The sequence below is a fragment of the Toxotes jaculatrix genome, chromosome 11 (assembly GCF_017976425.1).
Source record: "Toxotes jaculatrix isolate fToxJac2 chromosome 11, fToxJac2.pri, whole genome shotgun sequence".
NCBI lineage: Eukaryota > Metazoa > Chordata > Actinopteri > Toxotidae > Toxotes > Toxotes jaculatrix.
In genome coordinates, this window is record NC_054404.1 from 16310050 (window position 1) to 16323446 (window position 13397).

The 13397-nt window shown below is 42.8% G+C and overlaps 3 protein-coding genes across 5 annotated transcripts; 1 reads left to right on the forward strand and 2 right to left on the reverse strand.

Moving 5' to 3' along the window:
* Positions 1-367: 367 nt before the first annotated feature.
* On the reverse strand, positions 368-4920 carry nsmce4a (NSE4 homolog A, SMC5-SMC6 complex component). 3 transcript variants are annotated; one of them, XM_041049918.1, is made up of 11 exons: positions 4837-4920; positions 3773-3999; positions 3595-3675; positions 3094-3224; positions 2263-2408; positions 1880-1979; positions 1651-1741; positions 1470-1564; positions 1331-1379; positions 1148-1233; positions 368-1024 (listed from the first exon to the last, which is right to left on the reverse strand). In XM_041049918.1, the coding sequence occupies exons 2-11, from the start codon at positions 3981-3983 to the stop codon at positions 959-961; spliced, it is 1056 nt and encodes a 351-aa protein (XP_040905852.1). In that variant the 5' UTR covers positions 3984-3999; positions 4837-4920; the 3' UTR covers positions 368-958. The 3 variants fall into 3 exon arrangements, with proteins under 3 accessions (XP_040905852.1, XP_040905853.1, XP_040905850.1); XM_041049919.1 differs by lacking the exon at positions 4837-4920 and adding an exon at positions 4563-4742; XM_041049916.1 differs by lacking the exon at positions 4837-4920 and adding an exon at positions 4362-4556.
* Positions 4921-6546: 1626 nt separating this feature from the next.
* On the forward strand, positions 6547-8259 carry LOC121189958 (coiled-coil domain-containing protein 177). Its single transcript, XM_041050447.1, has one exon. The coding sequence runs from the start codon at positions 6547-6549 to the stop codon at positions 8257-8259; it is 1713 nt and encodes a 570-aa protein (XP_040906381.1).
* A 1482-nt stretch (positions 8260-9741) lies between these two features.
* LOC121189585 (zinc transporter ZIP9) lies at positions 9742-13025 on the reverse strand. Its single transcript, XM_041049877.1, has 7 exons — positions 12722-13025; positions 12272-12377; positions 11824-11988; positions 11644-11712; positions 11181-11266; positions 10952-11086; positions 9742-10860 (listed from the first exon to the last, which is right to left on the reverse strand). Exons 1-7 carry the CDS (start codon positions 12815-12817, stop codon positions 10597-10599), a joined length of 921 nt encoding a protein of 306 aa, XP_040905811.1. The 5' UTR covers positions 12818-13025; the 3' UTR covers positions 9742-10596.
* Positions 13026-13397: the final 372 nt, after the last annotated feature.

Below are 13397 nucleotides of genomic sequence, written 5' to 3' on the forward strand. Positions count from 1 at the left end.
TCCAACCTTATCAAATGTGAGTGTGAGAAAGGGAGCTACTCTCTCCAGCCTCATATGCAGCTTAGCCTCAGACCACTGCACGGGCGAGCAGACTGAAGCACCGCTTTGGAGGGAAAAAATGCTCCGAGAAGGAGAGAGGAAGAGATGGGAGGCAGCATTAAAGGGTGCCTGTGCCTTTAAAAGACCCAGGAGATGGCAAGGATGGGTGATACATCATCATGATGATGATACCAGTGTGTTCACTCACACCAAAACAACAAAAACAGAAGGAATAATTTCATGTTTTGTGAGAGCTGAAATATCAATCCTTGCAATATCTTATATTGTTATACATACAAAACTACACAATTAAGACTTCAAGAATAAAGGCTTTTTCTTTCTTTCTTTCTTTGAATTTCCAAATTCCCTATTTGTCATCACCATTCAATAGCATAAAAAAAAATCAAAACTGCTTTAAAATTTTCTGCGCAGTAGTATCGCATGACATGTTGCAGTGTTTACAGTAACTAGGGTAAAGATACACAGACACGTTTCAAGAGAAGTTTTGCTCAAGAAGGTCGACACAAATAATCATAACCACACGCGATCATAACCAGGCCTCGGCTATTTTATCGTTTAAAATCAACCTTATGTTTGAAGTTGTGCCTCACTGTTACAGTGGCTCCAAATATTTAAAGCTCAAATGCTAGAAATATATAGAGTATATTATGTTGACAACAGTGTTCAACGCCTGCTATTAACATGCTTAAATTAAACAGTACCAGTTTTATCTTCTTTCTCTTTAATTATTGAAACATCTAAAAACAGTAAAAAAAAAAAAAAAAAAAAAATTAAAACAAAATGTATAATCTACATTGAAATTTGGTCTTTGCAAATTCTGTCAGTATGTAGACATAAAAGAAAAGCAACACACTTAAAAACAATTTATGTTTTAGCTAACACAAAGTGGCAGGGTCCCTCACTCATTCTGCGTGTTTGAAGGCTGAATCATTGTGTCTCTGATGTCGAAGGCATCTATGAGCTCCTGGGAAAGGACAAATGGTTATATAATAAAATCCCGACCAAAGACATAAAAGAAGAATATTTATAGTCAGCCTTGTGTTGATGCACGACTAGGTGTTTTGTGTTGAGGCTAAAACTTGCTAACCTTCCACATCTTTGGGCTGATAGAGATGATGCACTGTTTACGGCTGCATGATCCTCCTGCTTCCACCTCTCCCTCCTCTACAGGAGCTATCAGTGACACAAAAACACACAACAATTTACATAAAGATGCTTTCTTTGTTTTTCCATGGCCAGAATAATACAACTACATGTTACATCGTCTCACCTATACATGGCAGTTTGGCATTATCCAGATACATCCGTGCCAAACCGTCCTGCAACACAGACAATGCTGTCATACCTTCTAACAATCACCAGAGGGCAGACAAACTCAGTTTAAACAAACTTCAGCACAGGCAGCTCACCCTGATTAGAAAAGACGTGTGGAAAATGTTCTCTACTGTCCGGGAAAAGGAGTTGGGGTCAATGACAAACTCGTAATACGATATCGGTGACGTTGCTGAAATAGAAACAGAGACACGTGAGCAAATAATAAATTACACAATGATGAAATGTTAATGTCCACCAGGTCAACTTTAAACTCACGATCATCTTGGTAGTAACTCTTCAGGTATCCTAGGATCCTTTCCACCTCTTTCTCTGTTGCTTCTTGATGGGACTCATCCATTTTCTTCAGCTGACAGACAACAAGAACGTAATGCAGAAAGTAGTAAGGGTATCTTGCGTTAGACATTGCTCATACTCGTAACTATTTGCTAAGTCATAGTGACATGCATGTAGATAACTGGGGCCATGGGAGTTTAAGCTTAGATACCTGAGTGGGCATTATCCTTTTGGCTTCCTTGCTGGGTGCTTTCCTTTGCCTTTCTATCCTTTGCTTTGGAGGAGGCGGCTCTGCATGGAACGAGCCCATCCTGATCAAAAGAATCGCAGGGAAAAAAAGGCTTGAGACAAAAAATACTGCTGTGGGAAAGTAATAAAACGGGAAGTGCAAAAATTAAGCTAAAAAATAATAATTGCAGTAATAATATGCCTGTTACAAATTAATAGTTTTAATCTTTAGGCTCGATGTGCACTTGCTCTTGTGAAGAATTTAATCAAGAACAAAATGCTGATTTTTTTTGGGAGATATCATGACACCGTGACTGCGTCTATCCCCATCATAAGTGGCTGTGTATCACATGCTGAGGCACTCACATGTAATGGAAGGAGGGTGCTGTCTTGAAACAGCACTCTGCCCTCCTGGCCACTCTGTGCCAGGCATCCTGGGGCAGGTAGCCATCAGATGCACCATTCTGTTCGTCCTCCCCGTCCTCTAGCCGGTTGAGACCCATGAAGGACAACTGTGAGAGAAGCAGAGACACCTCTACATGATCACTGCAGCCTACGATGCATTGGTGTTTGCACTGCAAGCAATCAGATTTTATTTACATGGTATAATATTATATTTTCACATTGTCATTATCATGTTTCTACTTTCTTTGTCTTGAACAGCATGAGAAGGAGCTCTGTCATGTCTTGGAGCAGACATTTTAATCTCAACAATTCAAATCTGGATGAATAAACAGCCAATAAAAGGAGACATTACAGAATACAGAATAAAGGAGGTATCTTAAAATGACACAGTGCCAATGTTGTATTTTTGCTTTCTGTGTTTTTAGTTATTTTCACACAGCTGAAATGTTTTTTTGAGTACTTTTTACATTAATGTGGTACATTTATAAAGCAGGTATGACTGCTCTTATTCACGCTGATGAACAGAGAATATCTCTGCCTGTCATACTGTATGTACATTGAAGGTCCTTGGCACTGAACCGACTGGCTTAGATAAAGTACAGGATAAGAGTAGCAACGGAAACAACCGAAGCACTATAATAATATCACTGAGAAGGTATTATGTTGGTTTGGATTTTATACTCATTCCAGTTAAAGGACACTTGCCCCAGGCACGGGTGTGCATGTTTGTCTACAAATGTGAAACATTTCATATACATTAACATAATGTATTTACAAAATAAATATACCCACAAGATGCTCAGCAAAAGCAGTGGGATCGAAAGCAGTGCCCTCAGCAAACAGTTGGCTGGCTTTCTCCTTTCCCAGGTCCGTGGCCACAACAAGGAGCTGGGCATCCAGAGCTGCTTCCCTCGCCTGCCGAACTGCCGAGGCACACAGTGAAATCAAACTAATCAATCTACAGTGCTCGGTGATGATAATGACATGTGATTCACGTAGGAATTATTATTCTGGAACTACAAATACAAAATGACACAACGTATAAATGTGCAATTTAGAGTAGCCAATTAAACTAACTTGCATGTCTTTGGACAGTGGGAGGAAAACCAGGGCACCCAGGGCAAACACAATCAGAATCACAATCAGAATCACAATCAAAGCACAGCACTATGAGACAGCTCATAGTTTCAGTTTACTGATTGCACAACCGTGTTGTTTGTGCATGCCTCTCTACATGCAGAGTCACAGGCCTGCAGCCCAAATACAAGATGTCTGTGGTTGCATCGCACATACCATCTTTAAAAAGCCTGTTGGCCTGTTCTAAGACTTCTGTGAGTCTGTTGTTGGAGGGACTCAGCATATCCTCTCTATTCTCTGAAAAACAAACCCACAAGAAGCACACACATCAGAGAACTGTCAACACATAAAGAACAACAACAACAACCTCGCCCTGCCTGTCTGTCTTACTCACGTTGCACAGAGTTGATGAGGTCTCTGTACTTGCTCCTAATTTCTCTCCTGAGGCCAGGGTCGTTGTCGTCGTCCTGCAGGTCAGTGGGGCCGAAGGTAGAGTCACCTTCATCCCCATCACTTTGCTGCTGGTCTCCTCTCCTGCGTCCACCAGAGCCATTCTGCCGGGGACCCTCCTCATCACCACTGCCTCTGGCTCTCTTCATCTTCATTCAGTGAGTGGATGAGCTGTGTGTTGTGAAACGCAGAGTCCAAATAGATTAAATATAAACAAAGTGTGTTTCTGTTTGTGAATGTTACAGCCGATAAACTATCCACTGACAAGAAATCCCACAAGAAAAGACATAGAGACGGTCTTATTCTGGATGTTATTGTCAGGTTGTTTAACGTTATTCTGGGATATGTAGCATTGACGCTCGATTTTCCTTAAAGTTCCTTAAAGTTCCTTAAAGTCAAAGACGTTAGAAAAGACAAGACAAAAATCCACCACTCGCTCATTTACATCGTAGGTCATGCGCAAAACGTTTGAAGTGTCAGTTTAAGTAAAAGCCTAGTAACACTGTGTGATACATGGAACGCATTAGACTTACCGGCGTCGCGCTGCATACGTGCTAACTTAGAACTAACCACAACTAACGTCGGCTACTGCAAAGCGATGCTACTTAACTAGTATCAACCGATCACCTAGCGTTACATTAAATTTCGACGAAAAATAGCATTGACGTTGCTGCAAACAGACCAATGCGCGGTTTACAAACATTCCAGTGTAAATAAAATATAACAAAACAAACCCTATCGACTACTGGCCAAACAAGAAGCAAACTTCTGCTCGACCGGCGGCTAACACAAAAAAAAAACGGAAGTACGGAACAGTTCACCATCCTGTTTCTGTCGCCTGCATCTTTGGTCCAAGCTAACGTTAGCTGATGTTTGCTACCAAAATCAGTTGTGTTGCGCTAAGGCGCTCATGTCCTAGCAAAGGCCACGCTAAAAGTAATCTCATAGTGTGCTCTGGCTGTTGTTGTACTCGCCTTACCAATTTTTAATCAGATAACTTCAACGTACCTGATCGGCACAGAGATACAGGGCGCGCGAGGAACATGCCGTTGATGTTGAAGACAAAGATCGTTTTGCATGGGCACGTGCTTATGTAAGAGGAAGGAAACTGAAAGTGAAAATTAAACAATAATAATAATAATAATAAGAGTAATAATAATAATAATAATAATAATAATGCACCATTAATAATAAAAAAACAAGTCACTTGTCCCCAATATACAGCAAAGATTTAACTTATATATGACTATATTGTGACTATATATGACTTATATATGACTATATTGTCATATTGCAAGACAATAAGATAAACATTTAGTATTTACTGTATCAGTCAGCAAACTGGGAACCCCACCACTGGATGGAAATGTGTTTACAAACACATTTCCACACATTGTTTTACTTTAAATATGCTTTCATGATAAAATCTGTGATAATGTCATCAAACCCCTAACCACTAAACATATGAACTCACTGTTGATGTTTGCAAATGATATGGATATTAGATATTGATGTAAGGTGTTCTGAACCTCAGGAGTTTCTATCTTCTGACTTATTTCTGGAAAAGAATTCCCAGAATTAATAGAGAATACATGTCAGGTGTCCTCGTCAGTGATTTAAGATAATATATATATATATATGAAAGGTCTGGAACAGATATGCCAAATACAGCAAACCGGTCTTGACTGGCTGGCTGCCATACAAAACTGCCTTACATTCTTAAAATCAAATTTGCAGCATCATTATTCAAAAGTAAATGTTCAGCTCAAAAGTGTAATATTGATTTTTGCACATACAAGATCCAAAATCATCACATGAATTTTAATAGACGTATTTATGTATGGCAAGCTTCAAATCAAAATTCCTCCTTTAGAATTCAGTTACAAACGAGCCTTTAACGAAGGTGGAACTAACTTCAGTGATAGTTGACAGCGTCAGCCTATAGGGGAGCCGTCACCACACGTGACGGTCATCCCAGCGTTACGTACCGGTAGGTGGCGCGCTAACGGCTGCCTGACACCAGAGGAGCCCGCTTTATCTTAATTTCGTTGTTTTGTTGTCATGGTAACCAGAAGCGTCTCCTCTGTCACTTCTGTCCGCTGCGGGCATAGCAGGACTGGTTTTTGTAGTTTGTTTACAACGGCACAAGCTTAAAATGGTTAGTGTTGTTTAGTTTTTGTTTAGTTTTTTTTGTCGTTGTTGTTGTTGTACTGGTTTTTGTTTTTGACATCTTATTATCTTTTTTTTTACTCAAGGAAGTTAAAACGTATTTTCGTAAAAGAATAACAATTCTTTCACATTTGTATTTTTTTAGGGTTTCTTATCCTACGTTTTTATTATTTTACTCATTGTAATACGCTACATGTACAGTTGCTCTAGCAGCAAAGTGAAATTGATAACTTATAACGTTAAATTATATTTCATATTTGGCTATAAGCAAAAAATAAATCAACTAGTTTGCTGAATTCTACTATACCATCCTTTCTTTAAGGCTTTCTCTAAAAACATTTAAAAAAAAAAAAGATTTTAAATATTTAGAGGAAACGTTTCAAGTCTCGAGTCTCTTGTGTGTCGTGTGTTACAGCCGAGGTAGAGACGCAGCTATAATCCCTTCGTGACCTGTCCGTGCAGGAAAGCCGGGGGAACATGGTCACCGGAGAGGGAGAAATTTTGAGCACCTGAACTTTGCACTCAGCTGATTGAACTGGGTGTTTTATCATGGGGGAACGCAGGGCCACCTCTCCTGTGCCTCATTTGGACCTGAACAACTTTGACTCGGCCGAAGCTGAGAGGAGTCGGTATATTTTAACCAGCCCACGTTCACTGGAGTCCTGCGCACGGCTCGGTATCAAACCTGTTGAACTTCTGATCAAATCACTAAACGAGTTGATTGCTGAAAAGAATGACGCGCCCTTTGAGGCGGTGAGAGTTATGCACGAATCATACGAAAAGGAGAGAATGAAGCTTTTACAAATGTGCCGAGAGGAGAGGAAGAGGATTATCCAGGCGGCTGGGGACAGGTGGCCGGGCAGTAACAAAGTCTCAGGCCCGGAGGTGGTGCCTGTCACCAAACTGAAGGATCACTCAGTGCTGAGCCAGAAAGCGACGTCCATCCCGTATGCAGATCTGTGCTGTAAAGGGAAACCTGTTCGCAGGTCCCCCTGTTCTGCTGCTGATAACAGAGACCCAGACAGGAGCACAGTCTGCAGCTTCAGTCTGGGAGACCTCAGACACTCCCCGGCCACTGAGATGAAACTGGACAGGCTCACAGAGGACATCAAACAGAAGATGTGTGTCACAGTGTCAGAGAGAGACCGTAAGATAGCAGCTCTCATGCTGGTGAAGCATCAGGAGGAGCAGGAACGCCTGAAGCTCTATCAGCAGCAGGAAGAGGAGCGAGAGGAGGCCCGTAAGCAGGAGGAGGCCCAGTGGGCTCAGGAGGAGAAAAAGAGGAGGAAGAAACTCAAGCAGAGTATGCAACGCTGGCATGAGGAGCTGGAGGCCCGCAGGAGGCTGAGGGAGCATCAAGAGAAAGAAAAAGCGGTACAACTGGAGCAGGAGGTACTGCTGCAAGAAGACCGCTGGAGGAGGCTGAAAGAGGAGGTGGAGGCACAACGCAGAGAAAAGATAGAGGCTGCACAGAAAGAAGCAGAGGGGCGCAAACGCTACCAGGAGAAGCTGCTGCGAGAGAAACAGGAGGCGGAGAAAAGGGAGCAAGAGAAGGAGAGACAGGTAGCAGTGAAGAGGGAGCAGAAGGCCAGGAGGAGTAAAATGCTGCAGGAGAAGAAGGAAAGGAAGAGGCTCCAGGAGGAAAATCACAAGGAGCTGCTACGACACATACTGCTAAAGCAGCAGGTAGAGCAGCAGTTGGAGGAAGAGGAGGCACAGAAGAGGAGCACCACTGAGAAGAAGCTGCAGCACTCCTGTGAGAAACGTGCCCAGGTTGTAGAGGCACAGCTGAGGGAGCTGCACGAGCGGGCAGCCCGGGAGGAGGAGCAGATTCAGAGAGCACAGCTGAGAGCCAAGCTGCAGAGCGTCCAGGAGCTCACACACAAGCAGATCCTGGTCCAACTGAGCCAGCGTCGCATGGAGAGAGCTGCCCTCCACGCCTCGGCCCAGCGCAGGACCAGGGCTCAGCAGACACATCAACGCAACAAACACAGGCAGCTCTGCCACCAGAGGCTCAGAGAGAGGATGCAGAGAGAGGAGGAGGCAACGAGGATGGTCAAAGAGAGCCACATCTCCATGAAGGAATGGAGGAGGGAGAGGCTGCGGAGACAGCGAGAGCAGATACAGGAGGAGGCGCAGGCGCTGGCTCGGGCCTCCTTTCACTTGAGGGAGAGAGTGAGACAGCAGACACACAGTCGAACCTTTGATCAGATGGCTCGGGAGGCTCAGCTGACTGCCTCCATGAGCCACATGAAACTATGAAAGAAATGATTCACTCCATCCTGACTTCAGAACGACTCTCCACATCTCTCACAGGCTCGAGTACAGTTCAGGCACTAAGTGAAACACTCTTCCAGAGCTGCTTGTTAGAAGGAGCTGCTCTAAAATAAGTGAGTTCAGAGAGTTCTAAAAGCAATGTAGACAAAAACACTGCCCTCATATCAGTAAACTAAAAATGGCAGGACGTGCCATGTGAATGTTTTTGTTATAACGGCTGCCTCCCCCTCCAGCAGCAGAGGGGGGAACTCTGAATAAGTGTTGGGGCTGCACAGGGGAGCCTGCAACATGCCATGGATCATTATCATGTCAGGGCTGTTTTCACAGGGCTCAACATTTCTAGCAGAGTATCAACAGTGATTTTAGGGGTTAAATGACTCACAAAACCCCAGTACAATTTGTTATGAATCCACAGTCTAAGTCCAAAGTCCATGAGACAGTGCCATATATTTCCTCTTTTTTTAAGTTCACAATGATATTTAAATGTATGAAAGTTTAGAATGAAACCACAGTTATGTCTGACCTTGCGGTGACCTCCCGTCAGGATAATAAACACTGTGCAGTGTGGTTTGTACTGAATAAGCCAACATGACAGTATTACGGCCCTGTCTTTCTGGTGAGATAAAGGTAGTCAGGAGCAAATCCTGTGGAAGGTTGAGAAGTGTTGGTGAAATGCAGCAGACCAGAGAGCGAAGGGTTAAATTGTGGTGTGTAGCCATTGGGGCGCTCAAAGTCTGACATCAGTGTTTTGAATTCGACATAAACGGCCATTAGCAGCCAGCGGAGTGCAGATAAGAGAGGAGGGGTTATGGGAGAATTTCAGGAGGTTGAATATGAGCCAAGTTGCAGCGCTCTGGATGAGCTCTGAGGGCGTAAGAGGCCAGACTACTGGTTAATGTTTAGCTCACCATTGTGTTTTTTTTCCCCTGGTCCTCTGATTTGTGTCAGTGTCTGATCATATTACCATGTCTCTCTAGAAGCTTTATTTTTTATTTGTATTAGGCAGGGAAGATTAAGCTAAGCTTTTAATTAAATGACAGGAATAAAACAGAACTGATACTGAGTAGAATGAAACTTAAATGCAGAACATAAACAAGCTGATTTCATACGTATCACTTCTGTTCTGGACCATGAGAAATTAATTTAAACAGTGGTGTGATCATGTGCAGCGTAGATGGTGGTTTTTTTATGTTTCATAATTTCTTATACCTTTATAGTATTTGGATGATGTTTTATTATATCTTAATAAATCATACTTTAAAGTGCAAAATGTCTTAATACTGATATTTTTCCACGCGATTCCACATGGTTCTTCTATGTGAAACTCTCAAGGGTGGTTGATAAAAGGCAGATGCAACGTGACACTTTGACTATTAAATATAAGTTTACCTCTGCATCAAAAAATGTGTCTTGTGGGGGAAAACAGAAAACAGCAAGACACGAGGAAGTCAAACAAAGCCACAATAACACAAGCAGACATGTCTTTATTTCATAAAAACTTCTGCCTTCGTAATCATAAAAAATTCAATAACCCTAGTTCCTGAAGTGACATAGGTATAAATTCAGTGAGACATGGAAGTGCCCACTGCATAACCCGAGTTGTGCAGAGTACCTACTGTCAGCCACCTGTTTCTGCCTGACTCACATATCATCTAACAGATGTAAAGAGCTGCTAGACTTGGCTACATATTCTTACAGATGTTCCACCACATATCCAAGAGGCTTTGTCATTTGTGCTGATAAAAACTATCACCTTCAAAGCTATAAAACAAATTATGCAACCACACAAAAAAAAAAACTTCACATCCTTTGTCTTGGTAAAATTGTACTATTGCACATTAATAAACTGAAAGTCTGGACCTGTTTTCAAGCTTCTGACTATACAAATAAACTGAGAAGTAATAAAAATGCATGACCTATATCTCTTATTGTTTGGGTGTCAGACAGTATCAAATTATTTGGTTGTTCCTGTAAATCTATCCATTCACCACTGATCATGCCATGTCCTCAGAGAGCCTTGGCAACAAATGTTACCCTGTTTGTCTTCTTGGAATGGAAGCCGAGTCCACTGTGGACAATATATTTGCTATCAGATTCTTTGTACCAACGAACAGCTCTTTTGATACACAAACAATAGTTGGACTCAAAGGGGAGTTTCACTGAGATCAGAACACACCAAGGTAAACTCTCTTCCAAGGCAGATTTAGTGTACTCCATTAATGTGCCGTACAGGTAGTTTGAGAAAGGTGCTCACAGTTTTCCTTTGAGGCGTGGTGGCACCGTGTTCTTTGCACTAAACTTAACTTCCCTGACATTCCCTTCTCAGTCGTCACGCAGCCCAAGAGCCAGCACCATCGGGAGTCCGACTCCGAGTATGAGAGTGAGGCTTTCCAGGAGCCCCAGGTAGCGATGCTGGTGGGTCTCAGCTCCCGTGTGCTGCTGCTGGAAGTCAGGGGAGGGTTGGCCTGTTCTGCTGCTGCTTATCTCTGGAAGAACATGCACTGTGGCCACATACAGGAAAGTCCCAGCTGAGAAGAGCATTCCCACACCTGTCGCACTAAGCTGGTTCTGAGATGAACTGCCAGACTGCAGACACAAACACATCGAGTCAAATAATACCAAACTACTGACTGAAACGGTATAATACTGAGATATTATCTTTTGGCTGCTTTCTTACTGCATGTAATATGAAGTAAGAGGTGATGGCAACAATAGGCGATGCAGCTGAAAAGGCCAGTAAATGTCCCTGAATGTACTTCCTTTCAAGTCCGGAGTGCATCAGAAAGGAGACCAAACCAAAAGCTGCAGGCGCCTAGGCGATAAGAAGGATGGTCAGGTCTATTATGTCTTGTTTGTGATCAGTACAACTGTATATTTCAATGAAATGTTCTTTCTGGGAACCTCACCTTGTGTAGAATCACAGCAAAAAACACTATGACCTGCACTGTCACTTGACCTGTGGCCACAGCAGCACCCAGAGCAAATCCATCAGCTATATTCAAACAAAATTCTTGTTAATGGTCTGAACAATCTACTTCCTCACTGGATGTTTGTGCATTTTTTTCTCTACAACATTACATCAAACTGGTGAATGAGTCTGTTTTTGCCTTGCTGTAAGCCAAGTTCGATCTGAACTGAGCTAAAGCCTCCAGGCTCTGCTTCAAACCCAGAGACACAAAGTCATTTGAAAGATAAAAGGCTGAAACAGTGAAGGAATCACATGCTGAGTCACATGAGGACTTTAACAACTCCAGTGCTTTGTTGGGAATTTGCTTTGCTTGCAGCCTGGAATTTCTCAAAACATCTTGTGAACCTTGGGCAAATATAAGCCAATTAAAAACTGAGGTAAATATTCAGCTGTATACGTACCTGCAGCATGAATAACTAGCCCCAAAGTGGCTGTGATGCCGACGTTGTTAGACAAACGAGTCCTTTGGTCTGAAATGAGACATTGCACATTGCATATATTGTGGTGACATATTAAAAAGACACATGTGGAGTTGACATTCTGCACAGTGAAGCTGGTAGTGAAGAGCTCTGCCAACTTGCCATGCATGGAAATGTAATTTCCAATCTGATCCACCACGAACATGAAGGTGAACCCGAAGGTTAAAGCCACGCCGATGAAGAAGCGAGATGGAAGGCCTCCCTCTGTGGAAGTTGGGTTTTTCTCACTGCCGTTCAGACCGGCTGGCACATCAGAGGTGGAGGATGCTGCAGAGAGATGATGGAGGACAAGAAGAGTCTCTGATCACAACCACACAAAAGAATTAAATTTGAATTAATGAGCCACTTTTATCCCTACGTGTTTCATCACTCCTTTCAAAGGGTTACAATCAAACACAGGTGTAAATTTTGTGGGTGAGGGTGGCGTAGATTATGTCTGATCGGTTGGCAAGACAACAAAGAAAATGTTATCCAGATAAATAATAAATGTGACGAGGTCCTCATTTTCATGTTTGTATTTGGGCTGGTGGCTGATAAACACCCCGCTCACCTCTCCATGACTCCTCCAGTAAACCCACTCCCTCTGGGATGGTGATGGCCAGTGCTGTCCCACACAGGAGTCCTGCCCCCAGGATGGAGACAAACTGCAGGCTTTTCTGGGAACAGACACATGATTTCAGCTGATGTGTGTTATGCTGTCCCTCAGTTTATCTTGGCAAAACAAAACAGATGAAGCGATTTCTCAGATTTTTTCCGTGACAAGGGGCTAATAATTCTGCGGTCAGTCTCATTCATAAGAACCCATAAAACAACTTTACCTACGGGTGTGCATCACTGTAAAGCAGCCAAGTGTATGGGGGCACAAATAAAGGTAAAGGCTGCAGATTAAAATAAAGTCGTGATTTACGGTCACTGAGGCATCGTGATTGGATAATGTAAGGACTGTTACTTCAGGGGGGGGGGGTTAAAAAATAATAATAAAATAAAAAGTAAGACTTACCTCTGAAAGTCTGAACAGCAGTGGGATGAATCCAAGTAAAAAACAACCTACAAACATCGCAACCGATATGAAAGTAATAGCCAACCCCTCGTCCATGGCGACGACTTCTTCTTTTCTTTATTTTCCTAACACAAGTGGTGATTCAATTTGACGATGTGCTGCATTTTAGTGTTATGTCCTCCTGAAATCTGACAGTCTGCTCTCATGGCGTCTGTGGATTTCATATGTCCGCTTACAAGACACATTAAGTGCCATTCTGCCTTTCCACGTCGCACCTCGGTCTCCCTGCTCTTATGCACCACAGTGCACTTCCCTCCCAAGCAGCACCCAGTGTCGGACGGTGAGAACTGCACCCCCCGCCCCCACCAACCTCTGGCCCTCCAATCAACCACCTCCATTCCTCTTTAAAAAAAAAAACAAAAAACTGAACAGCTGTGACTGTGGCCACAATCACAGTGTAACAGTAAGTACTAAACATTAAACATCAAACTGATACAACATAGTGTAAGAGAAGCACAAGCAGAGAAGAGCTATAAAGTTAGCAAACTAAATAATGTCCCTTAAACTGCACCATCTATCAAGGATTGCTAACATTAGCCACCATAAGCTAATGATCACAGTAGACCTGCAGCAGGAAAACATCAGAGTGTACTGAATGAGAGGGAAAAACGTGTTG

Coding starts and splice junctions, on each gene's coding strand:
- nsmce4a (XM_041049918.1), bottom strand. CDS start 3,983: ATGAAGATGAAGAGAGCCAGAGGCAGTGGTGATGAGGAGGGTCCCCGG. Junction 1,742..1,879: donor AAAGGATAATGCCCACTCAG/GTATCTAAGCTT, acceptor GTTGTCTGTCAG/CTGAAGAAAATGGATGAGTC. Junction 1,380..1,469: donor ACACGTCTTTTCTAATCAGG/GTGAGCTGCCTG, acceptor TCTGTGTTGCAG/GACGGTTTGGCACGGATGTA.
- LOC121189958 (XM_041050447.1), top strand. CDS start 6,547: ATGGGGGAACGCAGGGCCACCTCTCCTGTGCCTCATTTGGACCTGAAC.
- LOC121189585 (XM_041049877.1), bottom strand. CDS start 12,817: ATGGACGAGGGGTTGGCTATTACTTTCATATCGGTTGCGATGTTTGTA. Junction 12,378..12,721: donor TGCTGTTCAGACTTTCAGAG/GTAAGTCTTACT, acceptor GTCTGTTCCCAG/AAAAGCCTGCAGTTTGTCTC. Junction 11,267..11,643: donor GCTAGTTATTCATGCTGCAG/GTACGTATACAG, acceptor GTTTGAATATAG/CTGATGGATTTGCTCTGGGT.